General features: G+C 48.0%; 1 protein-coding gene across 1 annotated transcript in view; it reads right to left on the reverse strand.

Moving 5' to 3' along the window:
- The window catches only part of ITGB5 (integrin subunit beta 5), a 55,596-nt gene that overhangs the window by 21,923 nt on the left and 9,668 nt on the right, over positions 1-24,005 (reverse strand). The window contains exons 3-10 of the mRNA XM_079310825.1: positions 23,626-23,830; positions 18,621-18,870; positions 15,130-15,298; positions 9,150-9,311; positions 7,665-7,760; positions 6,571-6,660; positions 4,456-4,590; positions 166-595 (exon numbers count right to left, since the gene is read on the reverse strand). Of these exons, the coding sequence (XP_079166951.1) occupies positions 166-595; positions 4,456-4,590; positions 6,571-6,660; positions 7,665-7,760; positions 9,150-9,311; positions 15,130-15,298; positions 18,621-18,870; positions 23,626-23,830 (1,537 nt within the window). The remainder of the gene's footprint in view (positions 1-165; positions 596-4,455; positions 4,591-6,570; positions 6,661-7,664; positions 7,761-9,149; positions 9,312-15,129; positions 15,299-18,620; positions 18,871-23,625; positions 23,831-24,005) is intronic.

Here is a 24,005-nt window from a genome sequence, read left to right on the forward strand (position 1 = left end):
TACTTCTGGATAGGAAAATAAACCAGTAACTGTGGATGTTCCTAAACCTCTCATTTCCTTTTTCCCACAGGGTCTCCTGCAGAAACGGAGCAGATTCCCGGCCCCGTTCTGGGGCAGCTTTCGCTCTGCCCGACCCGGAGGGCAGGAGGGAGGGGAGGCTCCTACCTGAGCAGAGGACGCCCTTGTACCTGGCGCAGGAGAAGTCGTCGCACTCGCAGAAGGGCCCGTAGATGTTGCCGAACTCGCTCTCGTAGCACAGGCACTGGTTGCAGCTGCACTCGCCGCGGCCGCTGCACAGCGGCTTGCCCTCGGCCTCGCGGCACAGCGCGTGGTGCGAGTCGGCGCTGGCGCCCTCCTGGCACTCGCAGCGGGCGCCCAGGGCGCCGGGCTGGCACTGGCACAGCCCGCAGCTGTAGGTGCCGTTGCCGCTGCACTTGGCGCTGGCCGGCGCGGCGCGGGCGGTGCAGCCGCAGCGGCAGCTGTAGGCCACGGCCACCTGCAGCGTGTCGCGGAAGCCGGCCGGCCTGATGGTGAACGTGTGCGGCCTGTCCTCGGCCGGGCAGCCGCGCGCCTCCACCGCCACCTCGAAGGACACCTGCGGGAGAGGCACGGTAACAGGCATGGTAACAGGCATGGAAACAGGCACGGTAACAGGCATGGCAACTGGCACGGTAACCGGCAAGGTAACTGGCACGGTAACAGGCATGGTAACAGGCACGGTAACCGGCAAGGTAACCGGCACGGTAACTGGCACGGTAACAGGTACGGTAACCAGCACGGTAACTGGCATGGTAACCGGCATGGTAACCAGCACAGTAACCGGCAAGGTAACTGGCATGGTAACAGGCACCGTAACTGGCACGGTAACCGGCACCGTAACTGGCACGGTAACTGGCACGGTAACCGGCACGGTAACTGGCACGGTAACCGGCTCTGCTTCCCCAGCAGGGAGTGCTGGAAGCTGTGTTGGGTTGATGTGGCCAGAAATGTGTTTTCTATCACCATCTGTTAAAACCGGGTGGGGTAGTGATTCCTTATCTCCATGGCACATACCATCTGCTAATGGGCCATCTTTAAGATGGGGCAATCATCTTTATGTTTTCCACAACCCATCCTCCCTCCAGGAAAATCTAATCTGCTGCTGGGTGATCTAGTCCCACTGTATGACTGATAAAATTACATCATCCCACTGGGAGATGGTCCAGCCAGGGGGAGGAGCCAAACCTTTCCAACCTAGATAAAAACAGAGCTTTTGGACAGCAAGTTATCTTCTTTCCACTGGATTCCAGAGGAGAAGCCAGAGCTTACTACATCATCCCTGGACTTTTGGAGGAAGGCTGCACCCTTCTACAGGAGCACTGCTTCAACTGAACCACACCTGCCACTGCCAGGGGATTCCAGCCACTATTTAATGGGACTCCTACCAACACCCCAACTGACAGGGTGTCAGGTTATATTCTGACTCTGTCAGGGTTGGGAATGGTTTTTTTTTGTAATACGGTATTTCGATTTTAATTTTCCCAGTAAAGAAGTGTTATTCCCAATTCTCATTTCTTTGCCTGAGAGCCTCTTAATTTCAAGTTTATAATAATTTGGAGGGAGGGAGTTTACATTCTCCATTTCAAAGAGAAGCTTCTGCTTTTATTGGCAGATACATGTCCTTAAAATCAGGACATGAGTAATTGGTTAAATTAAGCCTGGAATATGAATTGTTATAAGTTATGTTTAAATTGTTGATGTCTGTACTGGTATGTAATGTTGACAGTTTGTTGTTCATGTTTTGAGTCCTTGTAAAGTGGCAATATTCCTGGCTTCCTGTCCCTCCCCCTTTTTCCAGTATCTGATCCTACACCTATGCTCACTTCCATCATCCCCTTGAAATTAGCATATGGCAGCAGGATTTATGGGACTGCCATTAAGGGTAAACATCCTTTGAAATAATGAAGTAACATAATATCAAGGACTGAAGGTGGTACTCCAGGTGAGGAAAACAGAGGAATAAAGAAAATCATCATCCAGAGCCATCCTTACCTGGTCACCACAACCTGGACAGCCCCTGGCTTAAATGACATTCCTAGACTAAGAGCCAACAGTGTCTTACTGAGGATTCCCATGAGGATGGAAGACCCAGCTCTGCTGAAGGACAAAGCTTCTCTTCTCCTCTGCACTGTCTGAGAACAAGCAATGGTGTGTGTTGACTCCTCAGGTTCCCCACCTAAATCTGTCCTTAATAAAGGCCTTAAAAAGGGAGACTGGTCTCCTGGCCCGCTTATTTCAGGGAAGAGTAAATGTCCTGGGGAAAATCCATGGAGCAATTCCACGGAACAGGGCCCAGCTCAGCATGGCACAGATTTGTTCCCAGGTGTGCAAAAAAGCCCCAAACAATTGCACATCCAGCAAAGGCACCTGCGGCTCAATGCACCAACATCTGGCAGTCCCACTGGGGATGGGCATCCAAAGCATTTTAAAACTCTGTTGTCAGCCATTCATAGCAACTTTTCCCACTGGTTTCTGTGAGGTGGGAAGGAACCTGCCTATTCCCATGAAATCATGAAACAAGGCAAAACCCTAGCAAATAACCCAGTTTTTGTTAAAAACAGAAAATCCTCTCAAAACAAGTACTATCAAAGATCTAACCAACACAGCAAAGAACCCAAGGTGCCTAAGATCATGGATTTAGAAGGTTTTATGGGACTCCTGATTTGCATGTGGAAATGTGTATCAGCCCCACATTCTCAAGGTTTTGGCATGCTGCTCACAGGCCATTTTTAATGGATGCTTCTATCAAGCCTGGCTTCAGAATGGTTGTATACATCATTAGATGTTATACATCACATCCCTACTCATTTTATATTGCTACAATCCAGTGTTAGGGATTTTCTCCTTGAGAAAACAAAGAGCATGCTTTGGTTGCTTGCTTGGCCCCTGATTTAATCCTGCTCTTTGTTAGGGCTGGCCAGTGCTACCTGGAGCTGCCAGTTAGCAAGGAGGATTAACCTTATTCCAAGGAAATGAGACCCTTTCCTAGGCCTCAGGAAGGAATGCTTTCTCTCTGGGGACATTTGGGGGTCACCTCAGGCTCTCACTGACTTCACTGTCCCACAAGTCAAGGGGTGATGTGCAGATGAAGACACAGCAGGAAAGCTGCACCCCCAGGAAATCTCCCTTCACACCCTCCCATTCCCAAGGCCTGAAGCAATTAGGATAGAAGCTCAAATTACAGAGGAGGAGATCAGAAAGCAAGCTAAGGGGATCAGGGTAATCCTGCTCCCTTTCACCCACTGACACCCACAGCCCCAGGACTGAACCCTGGCAGATCAGGGTCCATTGCCAGCATTATCCTCTTTGGGGAAACTTTCTTAGCAGGAGTCAAATCTTGAGACCCGTGGAAGCAATGGGGCAGAAAGCAGCTGAAAAGAGGGGGTGAGGTACATGACCCACAATCCTGTGGCATCTCTGCCTGTGCAAGCACCTTCACACTCAGGATGCCCCTAAGATGGAGCAGTGCCAGTGCCAGCTCCCTGCTGCACCCACAGCCAGACCCTTTATGGCACAAGCTGCAGCAGCTGGAGCCATCCCCCTGCTCCTGCCAAAGCTGGGAGCCTGGGATCAACCACCAGATTGACTCTGCTTCCTTGGGGGTTCAAGTTTTCCTGTAGGAACAAGGAGCTACAGGGATTCCTTTTACCCACCTATCCAAGACCCAGTAAATTCAGTTTAAAAAGCAAGGCCACCTCCCTGTTTAACACCTCACATGATCCTTATTTGGAGGGGTAAAACTCCAGCTACTGTTGACTCTTTCAAACTATTTTTATATGCCACAGCACTGAGAGCTCTGGTATGTTTGCAGAATTACTCTTCTCAAATAAGGCAATCAGGCTGCTAACAAACCCACACCCATGGCCTCAGAGAGCATAAGTCTGAAGAAAGGGAGGAGGCTCCCCACTAACCTGAGCCCTCCTGCCCTAGGCCTGCAGCCTAGCAACTTATTTATCTGCATCAATACTCAATTCAAACAAGCCAAGCTTAGCTTCACTGCATTTTAAAAAGAACAGGATAAATTATGATATGTTAACATTTATATCAGTCTGTGCTGCCATCCAATAACCTAGGAACTGAACACAGGAGAGGAGGTTTGCTGCCTATGGAATTTCACAGGTGAGAGTGTGATGTGAATATCTGTGATTAAGGGAAAAAAAACCATTTTTGACTACAGCATTCTGCTGCCTGATCAGGACCTTTAGCTCAGTACTGTAGACAAGATGCCTGTATTCCCTCTTTCCTCACAGCTCACCTTGGACTGACCTGCACCACCCAGAACTACATCTAGCAGAGCATCATGAGCAAAGCAGAGGAAAATGAGCAGAACTGTGTTTTATTGCCCAGGACCACTCATCAGCTGAGGGAAGTGGGTGAAACAGCCTCTCCAGGGAGCAGACTGAAAGGCAGACTCACCGTGTCTCCAATTTTGAGATCCCCACACTTCCTGAGGCCAGGATAGGACAGCCCATCCTGGCACGTGGCAGTGAAAGTCAGGCCAATGTCCTCAGGGCTGTCCCAGACTGTGAGCTCCACCTTGGACCGAATACTCTGCAAACACAACGGGAAAGCAAACATCAAGCTCCCAAAGACAGAAGGGTTTCTCCTGCTTTAGTCTCTTCTCCTGCTGTTTCCAGAGGGTGGGTAGGACATCCACCCCTGCACACACATTGACATTTGAGTTTCACTCAACCAGCACAGAAGACTTCTGAAGACCACAACTAGATGTCACAGGGAGCTGCCTGCCACCCCTGCAGGTGGCTTATGCCCTCTAGGATAGGTGTAATGGACACTGCAGCCAATACTGGAAACATATGGGTGCACAAGAAAAAGAAGAAAACTTTCTCAACCACTAACAGAATTCTGACTTCAAGTTCAGAGCTTTCTGTGCACATCTGCACCTTCTCCTCCCCATAAACCAACTGAGTAAAGTGCACAGCCTGAGTCTCCACTGGCAGCTGTCCTGCAATGTCTGTTGTGCAGCACAGGGAAGACATGAAGCTGCACTAACTCTGTCCTGCTTTCTTCATTTACCCAAATGGTCAGAAAAATGTATTCTCCCTCTTAGAAGAAAAAGCTGAACAAAAAGCACCCTTTCATAAGTGTCAGCTGGAAACAACACCATGGGAAAAAAATATTGAAAAATATCTTGCTTTGAAAAAGCTTTTCAAAGTGAAGAGCATTTTCCATCTGTGAGGTTTTGGTGGGCTTCTACCCCTTTCTTCTGCTTCTCAACTCTCTGCCCTGCTGCATACACAGACTTTTTAAGTCACAACAAAATGTAGTTTATAAATATTAATTCAGAATGACATTGTTTTGTTTAATTCGTCCAATGGCTGGAACTGATTTTTATACCAGTGGTGTCCAAAAACGACAAAGTTTTTCAAAATGTAGCTTTTTGTACAAATACACTTATTATCCAAAGCCAGCTTCCAGCTCCATCCCTCTTCTCCCTGCCCTCACAAAAGAGGCCAGATTAAGGAAAAGTGCTAATTCAAACCTCTTGCCAGTACATGTGATGACAAAAGCAAGGTTCACACGCCAGCAAAGAGCCAATGCTTCTAGAAATGGACAGGAAATAGATGAGTTTTGGCTGGGTGAATCTAAACAGTCCTTGAGGAAAGAAAGGAATAATTTCCCATCTCTCTACTCTCTACAGTAACAGAGAAGCTGTTCATGGGGTAGGAACTGGGACCATCCATTGCCTGTGGGCTGAACGCTGTGTGTGCCAATTGCCATTAAATTATGGACACTGCTCCAGCCCAAATCATCCTGTAGAAATTAGCTGCTACTCTGATATACTCCCCTGTTTCTTTCCCAGAGCTGACCTGTTATGGGGTCAGATCTCCATACCCAACACCCAGAAATATCTTGCAGAATCATGACCCATAAGAATTCAGGGAGAAGTCAACACAAATGCTGACACTATGCTCTGAACATGCAATTTAGCTGCTTCTAATTGATCTGCTCCCCTGATCTCCATGAAGATGTAGAACATCAGGTCAGCAGAACAACTCCAGGTCTGTTGCTGTTCTCGTCCCTATGGCAGGGCAGGCTGCACAGGCAATGCCTCACAGGCAGGGCTCCTTTGGGAGCATGGTGGTACCCACAGGCTGTTGAAAACCAATGTGGGCTGCACAGAGAGCAGCTCAAGGATTGGACCTTATCTGCACCTGACCACATCCTTGAGAGGCCTCTGAACATCAGATGACAAAGAAATAATCTATTTTACCTACTGATAGGGTGCTCAGAGACATCTGTTTTAGATGGGGGCTGTGTTTTGTGGGTAATTCTGCACACAAGAGACATGAGGTGAAATTTCTGCTGTCCCACAGGCTCTCTTGGGTATCCATGCTGCTTCTCCTCCTCACACACCTTGTTTCCCTCTCCAGGGTGGACATCCCAGCCCCAGCAGCATGGAGAGGACAGGGAGGGAGGCAGCCCTGCTGGGTGGAGCTCACTGGGGGAGCTGAGCTGGCCAAGCTCTCAGCACTTCTCACTTCAGCAGCTGTGGTATTAAAATGCACTTACGTTGTAGGCTTTGACAATCAGCTCAATGATATTCTTGGAATCTTTGTGCAAAATTTCCACTGTTGTTCCAGGGATCAAAGTGGTAAAGTTCTTAAAAAAAAAAAGAAAAAAAAAATTAGAATGTTGAGGTACAGAGAAGAAAGCTGAGGATGAGGAAGGATTGACCCCATGCCAGGGACACAGGCCACACACACTGCCCCATCACTTAGTGGTATGGTTAGGCTCCCATTAATGTGGAGCATTAAAGTAAAGCATTGCTAAGGAACTTGTCAAATATTAAACAAAGCTCATGGCCATGGGACAGGGACAAACATACCTGGCTCTGCTGCTGGACAGGGCAAGACACAGCTGCTGTGCACTCAGGAAAGCTGGCACTGCAGGGAGGGAAGGGCTGGGTCCTGACTTCCCTCACAACCCCAAGAGCATCCCCAAGAGAGGGGGTGGAGAACAAGCTCGGCCCTCCCACTCCCCTTGGGCTAACAGCAGCATCCTGGCCATAGCAACACAGCTGCTGTTGCTCCTGCTTGAGCCTTGGAAGAGGTTTCCAAAAACAGCCCTGCCTGAAAGCACCCCTGCATCCTCAGGGCAGCAAAACCCACAGGGCAGCTCCAGGCACAGGCTGGTCTTTGTGCCTTGGGGCAATTTCCCTTTTGGAGGGGAGAGCAGGAATGGCAGGAGAGTTCAAATTGTGTGTGGCACGTCAGGGCCCTGGATTGTGGGATGGAAAAACACAGCTGGGCAGAGAGGCTGTGCATGATTAGGTAATGGGATTAAGTCACTGCAAAATGGGCCGAGCAGGTTTCTGCTCTCTGGCACGCTGCACGCTGGAGCCATCCCAACACCCAGATTAACATGGAGTCTATTTTAGCTCTTCACATGCTGGCTAACATATAGAGCTGTTTGCTCTAAGAAGCTTTAGTGCTTTCTGCTGAAAGGAGTAGCAGGGCTGAGCCTTGCCTGCCTGCACTGGGCAGCCTGTGGGCACATGCATGCACCCTCACCACTGCACACACATGCCTGCAGCTGCCTCACTCCCCAGAGCCTCAAGAGGCATTTCAATCTCCCCCCAGCCCAGGCAGCTCGGCAGCACTTACCTTGTACAGCATGTAATGACTTTTTGTAACAGCAAAAATCAGGTGGATGTTGTTTTCAGCAAGTTTCTCCCCAAGAAGTGCCAGGGAAGGATAATCCTAGGGGAAAAAAAATGGGCAGAAAGACTGGTGGGTAACACAGAAACAAATGCTAATTTCATTGCTCTTTTCTTCCCAACAGCAAAATTCATTCCAGACACATGGTGTGTTTTGTTGTGGGATGAAGTCCCTGATGTACCAGTGCAATCCCAACTGAAGTAGTAGAAATCTGTTAACTATTTCTGCTGCACTCCTCACTAGAGTACATGGCTGACAACACCACTAGCCACAGCAATACCCTAACCACTGGGTTTATTTCTTTCCCCTTTCTATTTTGCCATCAGCAGATGCACATGTGCTAAATGGCTGCTACCTCAAGGGATGCAAGGCAGCAAGATCTAGAACTGCAGGAAGTGGAAATGTATCCTTTTTTTTCCCCAGAACATCCATTGCCTGTTCCTTCTGCATACTGGGACCATGAAGAGATTACAGTAAACTTTAATTCTGCAGATTTCTCAGGCAGAGAGGATGGCAAGGAGACACTGCTCTAGCAACAAAATAATGAACCAGGGCTCAGTTTCAGGAGACCAGAGTTTGAAACTCCCACCTGCTTTTGAGGTGCTGTCCTTGGAAAAAACTATCTCATTTACCTGGAGACTGGAAGGCTAATTGAGATTCAAACATGGAAACACAAGGCAGCATCCCCATGCCAGCTCCCCAGAACTAACTGCACATAAAGGAGCTCAGGACTGTTCAGGGACTGTGCTCCCTTACACATACATCCACTTGGTAGGATTGCACAGGGGGTTCCACTGGAGAGTCCAGCTTCTGACCTTAACACAGCCACCCAGATTCCCCTCCCCTCACAGGCAAATCATAATTAATGTATGTGATCTGCTGAATAAAGCACCATTCTGCAGAAGGATGGGATAATGAAGTGGCAGTCAAGTGCTCACTCATCCCAGAAGTTTCCTCCACTGAGTTCAGTTTTTAAAAAGGGCTAGTTTGCCTGTTTATTACTAAGGCTTATGTTAGTGTTGTGCTCAGAGTCTGTGAATAAAAGGAGCATTCTGTTGTACTTGCTAGCATAGCACATCAAGGGAGATACACCCTCCTCAGGAAGAGTCCTCTGGGCAATCCTCAGACATATTTCAGAAAAGGAATGACATATTCTATGTTTCCTCTACATTTTACAGGCAAAATGTAATGCTCTTCAGGACACCAAGTTACTTTTCCATCCATTGCAATGATCTTTGAAGGAACTCAGTAAGTAATTTTTGACCATCACAGAAGCATTCACTATGGGGGAATGCCTTAGGGAAGAGCAAGTTTTATTTGCAAATTGCAGAAGCTGTGTTGAACCAGGCAGTGCATTTGCCAAAAGCTGCTGGAGGGGGTCTGGCTGGTGTGCAGAGGGTCCCTCTGAGGGCTGGCCCCCTCCCCACTCACCAGCTGGCTGGACGCGCTGTACTCGTTGGCATCGTTCAGGTGGCACTGGCCATCGTGGGGCTGCACCAGCCCCCCCAGCTTCCCATCCAGGGCTATGTGGGGCACATCATCCGTGGTGAAGACCAGCAGGTGGGATGCCTCCTTCCTCCAGCCGATCTTCTCCTGGGGAAAGCAAACCCTGTGAGAGCCCTGGCAGCCCCTGCCAAGCCCATGCTTCACCCTCGCCCTGCACATGGCCCCAGCCACGTGTCTGGCCAGCAGCAGACCCATTAGCATTAATTAAGAGAGTACCATGCTCCTGTCCACCTGTCCCTGGTACGAAAACAAAATGTCAGGAGCTCATTCAGCATTTCCCAGCATCTCCTCCCAACACACTTAATTTAAAAAGCATGAGGAGGTATGCGGACTGTCCACCAGACCTTCTCTACCAGATCCAGAAGTAAGAATTTCAGCTGCTTTTACAGCCAAAGGAAACCTGCCAACTTCCTCCACACACATTTAATCTGACCTTGTTTCCTCATCTCTGTGGAGCAGCCAATGCAACAGCAAGAGCTGCAATATCCCCAGTCAGCACTTTCATTACTGCTGCTCATAAAGGCTCTTTCTGAGCTGTGATGGACACAGTGAGGTCCCTGCCTGAGGGGACTGGCTTTGGTGCACCCACACTCATGCCCAGGCACTCTGCCCTGATCCCTTTCTGCACACATCTCCTGGAAGCCATGGTGCCTCTGCTGTAACTCTACACGTGCCCCAGGCAGCTCCATCCCCCTGCACCACAGCCCAGGAGGGCAGGGGCACACACAGCCAGAGCAGAGCATGGACCTTTGGCATTGGTGCTGCCACTAATCCCACACAACCAATCTGCACAGGGCTGCTCTAGGAAACTTCTGCCCATTTCAAAGCATGGTAATGTCAAGACATGCTGTAGCGGTCCCTACAAAAGCACTGAGGTGTCAAGCACAGCACATGAAGTGTCCTCTGACCCCTCCTTGGTCCCTCTCTGCAAGGACCAGACATTAGCACTGTCTTTGCATGAAGATAGACACATGGACAGATATTTTTCAAGTAAAGGGATAAGATCTAGATTACAAACATTCTCCCCCCCCCATGGAGCTTCCCAGGTTTCCAAGTTTCCATCAGCCTGAGAAGCAGATCTGTGCCTTTAACAGCACACTGAAGCACTTTGTTGAAATGGAAGTGGAAGGAAACAGAGGTGCCCAAAGCAAATTTTTGCAAACCACAGCACTGCAGCAAACCCTGTCTGCTCAGTGGCTGCTGCTGCTGCCAGGTCACTGCCAAGCTGGGTGGGGCAGGGGTCCTGCTGCTGACCACAGCAGGAGATCCTGCCATGGCCCAGACTGAACAGAAAGTCCCATTGAGTTTCCCTTGGGGCTGGCCACACTGACCATCTGCCAGCAAAGACACAGCCCCAGTCCCTCCCTGCCCACACACCTCCAGCATCCCCTCCCTGCAGACCCCAGCTCAGAGTACCAGCACACAAATCCTTTGGGAAGGCACAAGAGAAAAGCTAGTAGAAGCTCACTGATGGGAACGTGGTGCAGATGGAGATAGCCAACTCCTCCAGAGTTACTGCCCAGCATATTTAGCAAAACCCAAACCCTGCCCTGTTTACAGGAAGGTGCTGGCCCTTCCTTATGGGAAGCACTGGCGTGGGCAGGGCAGGAGGGCAGAGCAGGCAGAATGGTGCAGAATTGTGTGTGCCAGCACAATTTTCACCTCCAAATGTGAGTCATAGCCCAAAGTCTGCTGATCTCTCCAATAAATATAACTCTTGCTTCAGGGACACTATTCCAGAGTAGATTCCTTTTTCCTCCCAATTACAGAAGGTTTATTTTCTTTATTGGTGTTTTAAAGACCCCCATGATGTATATAAGGCCACAGGAAGAAATTTTTGGCAACACACATCCTTTACCATGCACCAGCACGTTCCAGTCTAGCTCAGGAAGCAATAAGGACTTTTTTGCTCTGGGAAGCAGGATTCATTCCACTGAAGTTACCCCACTGGACAAAAAGCTAAAACTTCACGCCAAAATGCAACTTCTTAAGAACTCAACCCAAAAGTGATTACAGCTCTAATAATGCAAGAGGCAGTTTTCAGTCTACTCAGCCACCAGACAGAAGCCCATCCAATTCACTTTTCTGTGAGTATGCAAAGCTGATTTATTTTTAAATGATTAAGGCCAAGAAACTCCCAAAGAGATTAGAAGGATTAATCTGAGTTTCATTTCCTTAGAAATGTGCTGCACACAAAGAAAAGGAGCTGCATTCAAGCAGCAGTTACAAAGTCACTTCAGGGGTGCTGGTGCTGGTCACCTGCCTGCTAAACCCACCTTTAAATCATGGGTTAAACATTCCTTTGCAGACAAACTCTCCATGACTCTGACACAATTTCCTACATAAACAATACCAAAACTGCTGTGGCAGCTCAGCTCAGGAACTCACTCCCAAAAAACAATGAGCACCCACAGTCTCAGTGCCAATATCCAGGCACTGAAAGTATGTGATGCCTCAGAGCACCAAATCAGGGTGCTTGGATGGGCTAGCTGAGCCAGTGCTGATCCCAAAACAAGCTGTAGATCTACAAAAAAAGCCCCCCAGGAGGCTGGCATGCCAAGGAGCATCTCACACTGGCTCTGCCAGCAGCTTCCAGGCACTGGAAAATACAGCTCTTGAGCATGGAGTTTCCACTGAGAAACCCAGAGCAGCACTCTGCTCTGCTTAAAGCAAATAACCAAGGAGAATTTCATTTATTTTTATTGGACTGGGATTGCTGAACAAAAAACCCTGCACTGATGCCTACCCCCTCATCTGGTTTTTGATCCTTATGGGATAAGGATTTTTGAAGCAGGGGTGGGACTGGACCCAAAGCAGAGTAACATGTTTCCACAGGGCTGGGGGGGCTACAGATCCCACCCCTACTCCTACCACCAGCTGCAGTTGCCTTCTGTATCCCAAAAAACCAGCTTCTCATTCCATACAGCCAACAGTGACTGGCAAAACTGCCACAGCTGCCTCAGCACAGCTCTCCAAGTACTATTGAAAAGGCTGCAAAGCCTGTATTTCCATGCCTGAATAAATAACTATATTTATACTTTGGGCATTGAATAAAAGCCATTTAATTGCCAAGACTGAGTTGCCAGGAGACCCCACTGGATCCATCAATTTGTCTAAAACCTCACCAGATTCTCAGGTGCAGACCTTCTTGGAAGCAAGAAACAGATCAGGTGCAAGGCAAGTGTGCCTTAGGGATCAAAAGCCAAAACCTCCTTCACTTGGTATTGCTCTGAAAGGCACCTCAGTGTCTCCCAGGTGTCTTGGCTATCTCCACATACCAGTGTCTAGCAAGCACCAATCAAAACCATTCCAAAAGATGCTTTATTTTCTAATCTAGCATTATCTCCTCACTGCATCTTAGCATGTAAGATCTGAAATTTACACATACCACCAAGCCATATGAGGCTTGCACTTAGAGAATGGCAAAAAACCAAAATACTGCAAATGGAAAATGTAATTATGGAAGGCTGATTAATATTCCTGGCATAGTATTTTAGCATCAGAATAAAGGCTTATTGTCTCTGGCTATTTCATTGCCTCGAGAATAACATTTACCATATCTTCATCTTTCAGAAAGCCAAACCCTGGGCCTGCTCCTTAGTCTCTATTAGCTGTACAAACTCACCCCATTCCTTGGGTTGAAAACCAGGCCAAAACAATGAGAGTGGTACAGAGCCTTTAGGCAGCTCATGCAGAAGAAATGCTTGCTATGCATTCCAGTGTAAAAACATCTAGTCAACACAGGAGGTATTGTTTCTGACACCTCAGAAGGGGAGGAGAAGATCTTGTTTAGACACCATGGCTTGAGACCAGCTCTCCCCTTGATGCTGAGCACAAAGTGCTTCATGGGCAACATGCTGCATGTCCCCAAGGCAGGGGACTTTCTAAGGTGATAACTACCCTGCAAATAGCTGGAGCATGCCAATGAGATGCCATAGCAGTGCTGAGGAAACCCACCTCAGAAGTCACCAAGGTATCCGTATGCTGCTCTCCTTGCATGGCGGGGGAATAGCTCCTGAGTTAACAGAAATTACTGTCTGTTTCTGGGGTTTTCATCTCCATGATACTCCCTTAGTCACTGCAGGATGAAAAACTCCATGCCAAGAACATCCTTGTCAGCAAGCTGCACTTCACTGCCCCCAGATGTCTGCAGCCCTCACCCCTCTCAGTGATGCTGAGCCTCACCACAACCCAGACCCACTGACCAGACTGGACAGCACTTAGGGACCACAAGGGAAATTAAGCAATAAGTTCCCATTTTGGCTATGGGACCAAACATCCTAATGTCAATCAATCATTTCTGCTGCCCTGAAATTTTGCTTTTTTGAACTCTGGACAGTTTTTTCTGCTCATGGCTGTGATGAGAGGCAGCTGCTCTATCCAGAGCAAGGTGCTGCCAGTGCAGCACGAGTCATGGCACAGCCTGTTCTCCTGCCTTGCACACCAGTCCCATGGACTTCCTTTCCCACACCCAAGCTCCTGTAATTAATTAACTGCTGTGGCTGCAGAAATTTGCTGTCATGACCTGCCACATCATGCCAACAGCCACACATGTGAACATGTTCACCTTTGCTCACCCTTCCTAGAGGGTGCTCATTCCTGAATTTAGATAGTACCAGCATCTAAATTCATCTTCTAAATTTAGAAGGGACCAACCTGGGCGTTCAGAGACAGTTAAAGATCTTGGTCCTTACCAAAGTGTGAGACTGGCACAAATATAGAGGAAATATCTTGCAGGTCTCCTGCCTTCCATCAACACTTCACCAATGAGCCCTTGTGATACACACTGAAGTACTGCTGCATCATAGGGAAATACTTGCCTGTTTTTGCAATAATTTTGTGGAAGGGAATGCAAAAACCCACATGGTGAATGGCACAACTGAGTCACCATCCTGAGCCACCCCCTGCTCTAACCATGGGAGCCACATCTCCAAAACTGAGAGGCACTTTATATCCAGACAATTACTGGGAGCAGCACTGCAGTTGTGCCAACAACAGTATCCGTGGGAAGATGCACCATGGGGCAGGTTCAGTCCTGCCAAGACTATGAAGCACAGTGAAGCCAACCCAGGGAAGGAAAGATCTGGTTTCCCACATGCCTGCAACCCATCACTCCCACAGACCATGCCTATCTCCCAGCTCCCAAAACTCAGACACAGAAGAAAACATGCCCAACCAAAAGGACTACAAAAAGGTGAAGCAAACACAAAGCAAACTGCAGCAACAGGGGAAATAGCAAACAGAGACATTCTGGTGAACAGGGAAGCTCAAACTTGTGTCAGAGTGGAGCAAACACTTTAATCCATGACAAAGGAATATGGAGCAACCTAACTACTTGTTCCAGAAAGATATTCAAGCAATCATCTCCAGAAACCCTAAGGACATGGCTAGCATGGCACTAAGCTAATGAACTCTGCTCCAGTTCTGCTGACAGATGAAGAGCAGGCTATCAGCACCCAGAGGTGAGATCATCCCCACACGCACAGAAAGTATCAGCAGCAGGAACCAGCTCAACCCTCAACATGGGTCAGCAGCTGCAAGATGTGCTTGACACACCCTTGAAAAACACATTGAGCTGATGTGCAGTGCTGCTGCACACGAGTGTATGCGAATCTTAAAGGATTCTGTCCCAGGTGTTCAGCACCAGAGGTCTGACTATGTAATGGAACACCCGCCCTAAATTCGCATTTGCAAAAGCTCCATTTTTATCCCTTTAAACTAGAAAAAGAACTAACATTGTTTCCTTTGCCTGTTTATCCACAAAAACAAAAGCCTCTACTTTTAAAAGCATTTTTCGCTTTTTCCAAGAAAAACTTAGCAGTTACTTCCTAGAAATAGCAAGCTGAAGCTTTGCGTTGGCTCAAGAGCAGAGCAGAGGAAACCTGCAGAATTCAGAGGAGCTCACCTTGCAGACAGCAGCCTGCAGAATGGCATCGAAGCCGCCCTCAGGAGCGTCTCGGTTGCGGGACACTTTCTGCTTCTGGACCTCTTGGTTGAAACGGTCGACTTTATCCGTCAGGGACAGGAGGTGGCGGAAGCCAAAGGATGGGACACAGCTGGGGAACAGCTTATAACTGTGGGAAGAACAGAGGAGTGGTCAGCTGGGAGGAACCACACCCGCAGCCAAGAACGGCTCCCAGCTCTACCAGGTTGGTCTCCAAAATTCTGTTCAGAGGGTTGGAATGTTTTCACAATGCGTCGTGGTTTGGGCACTTCAGTTTCTGGCTATTTATCTACAAAGCCCTACAGTAGAACCCATGTTGCTTGTTTCCCCACAGGGACTTTCAGAAGCTGAAGTTTCCAGAGATCCCACCAGGACTGAAGATCTCTCTCCATGCACGATGTGCATGCAGACACTGAGCACCAGCCCACCCTGGGCCACGCAGCTCTGCAGTTTCAGCACTCATAAAGTGGCTTTCACTGCAGCCACGGATGTGACCCAGTGACAGGCTGCATTTGGGCAGGTCCACCCTCCCCAGTAGCCCTGGAGGGCCATGAGAGCTGTGTCCCACACCTGCAGAACCAGTGGGATGGTGTCAGAGGGCAGGAGTATCACTGCTGAGCTACCTTTCCCCTCTTCTGCAGTACACATTTTCACTGTGTCATCCGGTTTTCTTGCCAGTACAAGTCACCCTACACCTACTGCACATTACCAGGCACCTGGCAATTGTCCAGTATGAGATGGAATAATAACCAACACCAGCTCAAGCCTCCTCCTACTCTCCCTGCAAGCTGGTGAGCAAAAACCATCTCTGTTTCCCAGGGCGCCACTGGAGCAGAAAGGTAGGAGAGGCACCCTAAGGCACAGAAATGTCTTGGCAGACTACCAGGAAACCTTTTTTTTTCCATACAAAGCCATGAGAAGGCAGTTTTGGTGCTCACCTGGAGACCTCAGCAGAGCAGCTCCTGTGGCATGGGAAATCAGTGAGTGTGTGCATGAGAGAGAGATGGGAAGGGTTAAGAAGAAATATGTTTTAAAAGGAGTTGGCCCAGCACTAATTCACTCTTATCTTTAAACACATAACCCAGAGTACAATTAAAAGCCTCTGCTGACACATGACCCACTAATGGGTAAATTACAAGGAGCTTATTACACACAGGAGTATTTAAAATTTACCATCACTGAGAATTTGAATCCCTCACAAGGGAGTCCAGAGCAGGGATTTCCATCCACACAGCCACACACACACCTAACCATGGGGAAGATCTCATTGCCCTGGACTTGGCTGGCAATTAGAGCCACCCCTTCTGATCCATGATCCATGTCCAGACTTGCATTGCACTCCCACCCAGGGCAAGGCAAGGAGTCTGCCATGTGTGAAAGCTCAGCACTGCAGGGTCTCAGCAGGCTGCTCTCAGCCCTCCAGGAGGCTGAGTCAGGAGCAGAGGAGATGAAGGACACAAGGCAAACAGGGCTGCACTCCACCCAGACCTCCAAGTCAGTCACCACCACAAGAAGAGGAGGGGAGAGCCTGGACCAGGAGCAAAAAGCATCCATTGCAGCTCATGTTTACTTGTAGCTTTTCTTAGATGCTGAGTGGTTTGTTTTGACACCAGAAATAGCTGCAAACAAAACCACACCTGACAAGCCTGTCACTGCAGCAGTGACACATGGCAGCAGCCAGAGCCCCCACACTGGGCAGGCTGGGGAAGGAGATTCCAGCAGGGAAGCAGCAGCCCTGGTTTGGATGGAGACACATGGCAACTGCAGGGGAGCACCCACCAGATGAGCTGCTGTGGGCAATTCTTCCTAAATGTTTTCCCAAGACCAGGCTGGCTTAAAGGAACCAGGAAAGAAAAGCAGCACCTGGGTAAAGCCAAAGAAACATGCAGGTAGCCAGATCATGGTGAGAAAAGCTGAGGTGACAGTTCTGGATGTTGTTGATTAAAGGTCATTGGAAGTTTCAGGTACACTTTGTTGCTGAGTCATCCAGTTTTATCCTCTCCTCCTTTTGCACCCATGTCCTCCTGCTTGTCTCACTCAGCAAAAGCCATGTCACTCCAATTAAATCACATAACAGCCAAGCAAAGTTCCCAAGATTTCTCCAGCTGGAGCCTGTCCCCAGCCTGAGAGCAGGTGTCAGAGACTGAGGATGACAGAGTGACTGAGAGGATCCTCAGAGGCTATGCCAAATTTCAGGGAGAAGCACCTGAAGAGTGTGGTGTGCAATGCCATTGTGGCTGAGACAACCTCCTGGCTCAGTGTGGTCACTTTCACCTCATGATTAAAGCAAGAGTTTTCAGTGTTAAAATCCATTTGACTTTCCACTCTGGACAGAACTGGTGAAAAGGGAATACAGATAATTTTTGTCTGGTCAAGCAATGTGCAGTGAGATGCCAGTGCTTGGTCAGTGCCAAGAGCTGGCCTAGAAACTCACAGCTGATGCAAGCTGTCTTTGCCTCTCAGAGCATGCACAGAGCTTGGCATCCATGCATGAGGTGATCTTACAGTGTAAGTATTCACAAATGGCTCGACTGGAAGGGTTATCCTCACTGCCCTTACATGACATGGGAGCACCCACTGATGGATGAGGTGATGATGGGGACTACAGAGGTGCCAGTGGTGACATTCTCCCAGGATGGCACTTGCTGCTGCATCCAACCCTCAATTCCAACACCCAAATCCATCTGAGCAGGGTTCCCTTCCTACATCCAATTTCACTCTGGCATAATCCTCAATTTAATTGACTTAATCTCTGGTGGTTAAAAGGCAAACAAAAGGACTCTTGCAAAGACACAATCAAACAAACAAACAAAAAAAAAAAAAAAAAAAGAAAAAAGAAGGAAATAAAGGGATGAAGGCTCTGCTATCACCACAAAGTAAACCACAGCATTTGTGTCTTTTGTAAGTGCCAGTTTGCTTTTCTTCCACAGCAATAAAGATGGAAAAAACCTGCCTGCCACCTCAAAAACACTCTACAAAAAACTCATTAATCAGCAGTATAGGCCATCACAAATCTCAGTTCCCCCAAACACTTTTGTTGAGAAGGATTTACATTGCCTTGGTCTCCTTATCTGTAAAATGCAGACAAAAGCTTAATTGATTTACTCAACTGCCAAACTATGACTCAGAGCTAGGATCAGGAATCAGGAATTTCTGGCTCTGGCTCCTTTTCCTTAAAGGCTGTAAAAAAGCCTGCTATGTCTGCATCCTTTTCAGGTACTTAAAAGTAGCTTCAGGCTCCCTGGTACAACAGTTTCCCAGATGCAGAGATCTCCCAACAGCAACAGCAAAATTAGAAGCTGTCCTATTTTGAATGGCTGAGGTATCACTGTGACACCCACAGCTAATCATCATTCCCAAAAGCCAGGGCTGAAGGTGGTTCATTATTTAAAGCAAAAAGGCCCATAAAGAGAGCAGCCAGGCTCTGTGCAAACACAGCCCTGCCCACTTACCCAATGCAGGGATTGTTTTGGTATCTCGGTGCTGTGTAGGAGAAAGGAGAAATGTTCTTGTCCACGAAGGAGCCAAAGCCCAGGCGGAAATTGCTGGTGAGCTTTCTCATCTCTTCAGCCAGCTTGGTGCCCAGGTTGCGGATGTTGTCCAGGTCGTCGTTCATGGACAGGGACAGGTCCATCAGGTAGTACAGGTCCACAGGGTAATCCTCCACCTGCCTCACCTGCACTCGGAACGAGGTCTGGTCACCTGCGCACGCACAGAGATTGGGCAGGTGAAAAGGAAACTCCCAGCACACGCAAAAATCCACATAGCACACTTCCACCCCCCTCCCTGCAGAGCAATTGCAAAACTTGCAATGGCAAGCTTGACTTTAATTGACTTTAATTCAGTGCTGCAAAAATGTGTTTAAATCTGGAAAAATGCTTGCCCATGCCCATGTTTTTCACTCCTACATATTTTCCCCACCAGAAAAGGGGATGTGCCCTCTGTATTTTGCAACATGTTCATTTCCAAAACACTGTTTTTCCTGCCAGAAAGGCTATTTGGGATGCTGTGATCAAACATGCTTCTCTTAATAGTTATAAATTTGTTAGTCCCTGAGAAGCACCAAAACCAACAGGATCCTGTGGCTGGTTCTTATTTCATTCCTAACTGCACAAACCAGCTACGTCAGAGAAAATATCACTAATGTATGTAGGTCACTTTTTAAAAGAAGAGGGTGAGGGCAATAAGCTTTTCCAAATATATCTCTTAGGAAATTAACAGGAAAACAGGTATTGACTTTGGGTCCTCTTAAGCTGTGTAGTGCACTGGTTGGCAAGAAAAGGACATGGAGTGCAGGTCTCTATTTCAGCTCTTTGGAGGCATCAGAAAGGGTCTTTCCATCTCAGAGAGAATATCTAAGGGAAGGACACATAAAAAACACTGTTGCCCTGTGTACACTCCAGGGATGTTTTTCTAGAAAACAGGAAAGAAAAGCAGAGTGAACCTTAAATGGATATTTCATGGACTACTGGAACAGTAGTACTGCCCACACTTACTCGAGTACATTCTCAAAGCAAACCAGGAGCAACCCAAGAAGTCCTGCACAAAAGAGAGAAGGAGGTGGAGCAGGAGAAGGAAGAGGATCAGGAGAAAATAGCCAGCATGAGGTGAATGCAAGATGTCCTCTGAGCTGTGCAGGGAAGTGAAGGTGAAGCAGACACAGAGGAAACACCTTTGAAAAGGAGCTACCCCCAAAGATGTGAGAAAAAGATGGAGAAATCAGGGCAAAAGGAAAGTGAATAAGAAAGCTAGGGTCACCTCAGGAAGCACTGAGGCAGAGGTGAAACTTCCTGAAGTGAAGAACACAAGGGAAGGAGCTGACAGGGCTGAGCCACAGGCTGTGCAGATGGGAAGAGAAGCAGAGGAAAGGCTGACCCTGACCTTCTCCTTTGCCACACTGGTGTCACCAGAGATGCTCTCTGGAGGGGGTGCCAGGGAAGGCAAACACCTACACTTCAGAACAGCTGAAATGGCTTCAAAGTGAACTCAACTTCACACCAGATGGACCTTGGTGGAGCCAGACAGCAGATGGCAAGAGTTTGCCTTTCACTTTGCTAATGGAGGGGTCTAAATAGAACTGTAAACCCCAGCCTCAGATGCCAGGCTGGTTTGGAGATCCCATGTTCCCAGCTTCCACCTCAGCCCCTTTTCCAGTTCACTGGGGTCTCAGCTCCAGTGCATTGGATCCTTTCAAAACAAATCTCCCAGTTCTGCCCTCTCCCAGCCCTTCATGGGCAAGGCTGAACTTGGGGCAATGGCAGATCCTGCAAAACACTTGTGGCTTCCCCTCTTCTACCCCAGAAATGGAACTCACATTTTTTAGTATTGTGAAAACATTTCCCTAACCACTTTATTGTTCTCCTCCTTGTGCACAGCAGCACAGCTGCTCCTACTTACTTCCAGCCCAACAGCAGCAGCAGCAGCATCCCAAAACTGCCCTGCTGGCAATGCACAGCACAAGGGGCTCTGCAGCCTGGCACCTGGGGACAGGCTGCACCAAGCTAGAGCTCCTCAAACAAAAAGCACCCTCTTCTCATCCAGCATTTCCCTGCAATCTGCTACAGCCCCCTGGGAAGGGCAGAGCTGCAGGAGGCACCATGTGCAAACCATAGTGCCCCAGCACTATAGGAAGCAAGAAGCTCATGCCATAAATATTCCTCCTTTACTCTCCCCAGCTTTCTCGTCCAGCAAGAGCAGCACATTCCCAACACAGGGCTGGGATGTGGAGCACAGCAGGTGCTCCAGGTGGGCCTCACATTGCATGCATTTTGTGGGGGAACAAAGAAGAACATAACTCATGTAGCACAAGACCTGTTAGCACTGATTGCAGGGTAAAAGACTGCAAGCTTGACTTTAATTCAGTGCTGCAAAAATGTGTTTAAATCTGGAAAAATCCTTACCCATCCCCATGTTTTTCCTACATATTTTCCCCACCAGAAAAGGGGATGTGTCCTCTGTATTTTGCAACATGTTCATTTCCAAAACACTGTTTTTCCTGCCAGAAAGGCTATTTGGGATGCTGTGATCAAAGATACTTCTCTTAATAGTTGTAAATTTATTAGTCCCTGAGAAGCACCAAAACCAACAGGATCCTGTGGCTGGTTCTTCTTTCATTCCTAACTGCACAAACCAAGTATGTTAGAGAAAATATTGCTAATGTATGTAGATGTAAGTGCAAAAGAATTTATTATTCTCTATGGACTGTATTACTCTCATACTTCTAGGGATAATCCAGCCTCCTCCTTCCTCATGTACTATCACCACCATCCACTCCTTAGGGTTTTTACTGAAAAGTTTTAAACTCAGAGCTTAATTCAGAAATTTTTCTTGGATACCATCACACAGAGGCAGTGCAGAAACTGGAAAATTTGATTTTGGTCAATTTAAGAATATAAACTTGACAATCATGCTTATCCAGCTTATTCCTGCTTGGTGAGGCTTATGGTTTGATGGGCAACACAGCTTGCATCTATTCGTTTTTTAAGTCCTTTTACACTATTTCTATTTCATTTAACTAGGACACACTACAGCTGGAATCAAGATTAAAATGCAATATGATAAAAACTAAATGCTCAATCCAAAAGCTACTCTGTAAGGACATCAATTACAGGCCTTTGGAGTTAGCTGAGGACACGGATTTGGGGATGTGACTTTTGCCACAGGATGATGAGATCAAACTGCCTGGGTGGGAACAGCAAACAATTGACAATCCACTCCCTTCTGCTTCTGCTTAGCAGTCTAAGAATAAAAGATCACCATTGCCACAGACTGCTGTGTGAATTCCTCTTTGAAAGAGAACACCCCTCATGCCCAAAATTAAATCAACATTGTCTCCTTTTTGTCTTGGGTTCCCAGGGTGAAACCTGTTTTCCCAAGCTGAAGGATTAATGGATAATTTAAACTGGGCCTGCTAATGCAAGGGTTTAGGAAGTCATCAGCCTGAAGCTGAAGTGCTGCCCAACATCAAAAGCAGAACAAAAATGGGAGACACTACTACAAACATCTAGGTTTGTCCCTCCTCCTGCAATGACTCCAATGCAAGAGGAGCACAGGGACAGGAGTTCACTGGCTCAGTGTGGGAGTTGCTGTGGGGTCCTCAGGGTGATTCAGCCCTGTCCTGGAGGGCTTCTCCATCACAAAGATCTGAGCAGTGGTCCCTGCAAGGGAAGGCAGCAGCAGAACACCAGCACAAGGTTTCCAAGAGCACAGAGCCCAGGAGGACACAGGGGGATGGATTCCCACACCCCAGACTGAGCAGTGGATATGGGATGGGCAAAGCTCTCAGCAACAGGGAAAGCAGAATTTGCTGAGCACCAGCACTGTGTGTGGAGGTGGATGTACAGGAGGTGAGATGTGGAAGCTGAGCCAGCCCTTTCTGTCAGGAATTGCCTCAAGGAACAGCAGTAATAACAACTCCCTTTTGCTCCCTTTTTTAACACAATATTCAGTGGCAGATGTATGTACAGCAGTGTATAGTGGTATCTGATTTTAAGGCTTTGAAGTAAATTTTTTTAGATTTGAGGGTCTGACCAATGACAGCTGAGGAAGTTAATTGAAAAACATAACTTCTAATTTGCACAGCTAAAACAAAAACTCCTGCAGTAGCTGGTTGGCTCTGGGAGAGCACTGATAGCATAAGCACCAGCTCAAACCCCAGTTTTTCTTGGGCAAAGCATCAATATTTCCCTTTTCTGTATGCACATGCTCATGCTCTGTAAGCCTTAGAAACCCACACCAATCGCTTATAATGAATCAAGCTTTTATATTTGCTTCTTATCTTTGCAATAAAGAGCTTTTTTCCCTCTTCAGAAATGTCAGCTGCCAAATTTTTGCAAGAATTCTAAACCCACATTAAAGCCTCCCCCCACCATGCAAAAACTTTTGATAGCAAGCATGCTTGCATAGCTCAGATGAGCCATTCCCTTCTAATTTTTAATTAAAAGGAAGAGATTGAAGAAAGTGATGGCTCAGGAGAATGAAAGAGGGACCTGGCTACAATCCAAGGCCTGAGTCACAAGTTCAAATCTCCATCTTCTGCCTTGATCCCATAGCTCTTTTGCATACTGACAGAAAACAGATATGTGGGTTTGTTTTCAATTTATAGCCGGGGCTGTCTCAGTTCAGAGTCATGCCCTGTCAGCTTAGTGGAGGAACCAGAGTTATTTTAACTCCTTCCACACAGTGATTCCTTTCTGAAGCTGAGCAGGTTCCTCTCAAGCACATGCAAGTGTTAAGAGCATTGCTGGCAGCAGTTATGGGTGGGCTTTCACTGACCTTGCCCAACAGAGGACACGTGCCCCAGCCCAAACCTGTTTGTGGCACACCAAGGTTCAAAGGCACGCAAGGGGCAGCAGTCACCTGCTTCAGTGACCTACAAGCCCACAAGCCACAGCTTGCTCCTGGCATGTCCTGACCCCTCCTCCCTCCCCACTGCCCACAGAACCCCTGGGGACTCACCAGGCCGGAGATTCAAGGCGACCTTCTGAGGTGTGATCTGTGTGACATCCTGGTGGCTCTGGCCAGAGCCCTTGCTGCTCAGAGGGATGTTCTGCAGCACAGTGCTGCTGCTGCTGGGGCTCTCGATGGCTCCGGCACAGCCGCTGGCCAGCAGGTTCTGCAGGAAGTCACACCGGGACGTGATGGACTTGGAGCTGCCAAAATCCTGGGGGGAAGAAGGGACAAAGAGAAATTGGAGGGGAATTCATCAATCCCACAGCAGGGGCTTTGTTTTGACATGCTGGTATCTAACAGCCAGGCGATGACAAGGAGAAGCTGGTGTCCTTTGTGATGACTGTTCTTGGAGCCTGCACTGAGCCTTGAGCCTTTCAAAAGGATCA

Source organism: Erithacus rubecula, assembly GCF_903797595.1.
Source record: "Erithacus rubecula genome assembly, chromosome: 8".
NCBI lineage: Eukaryota > Metazoa > Chordata > Aves > Passeriformes > Muscicapidae > Erithacus > Erithacus rubecula.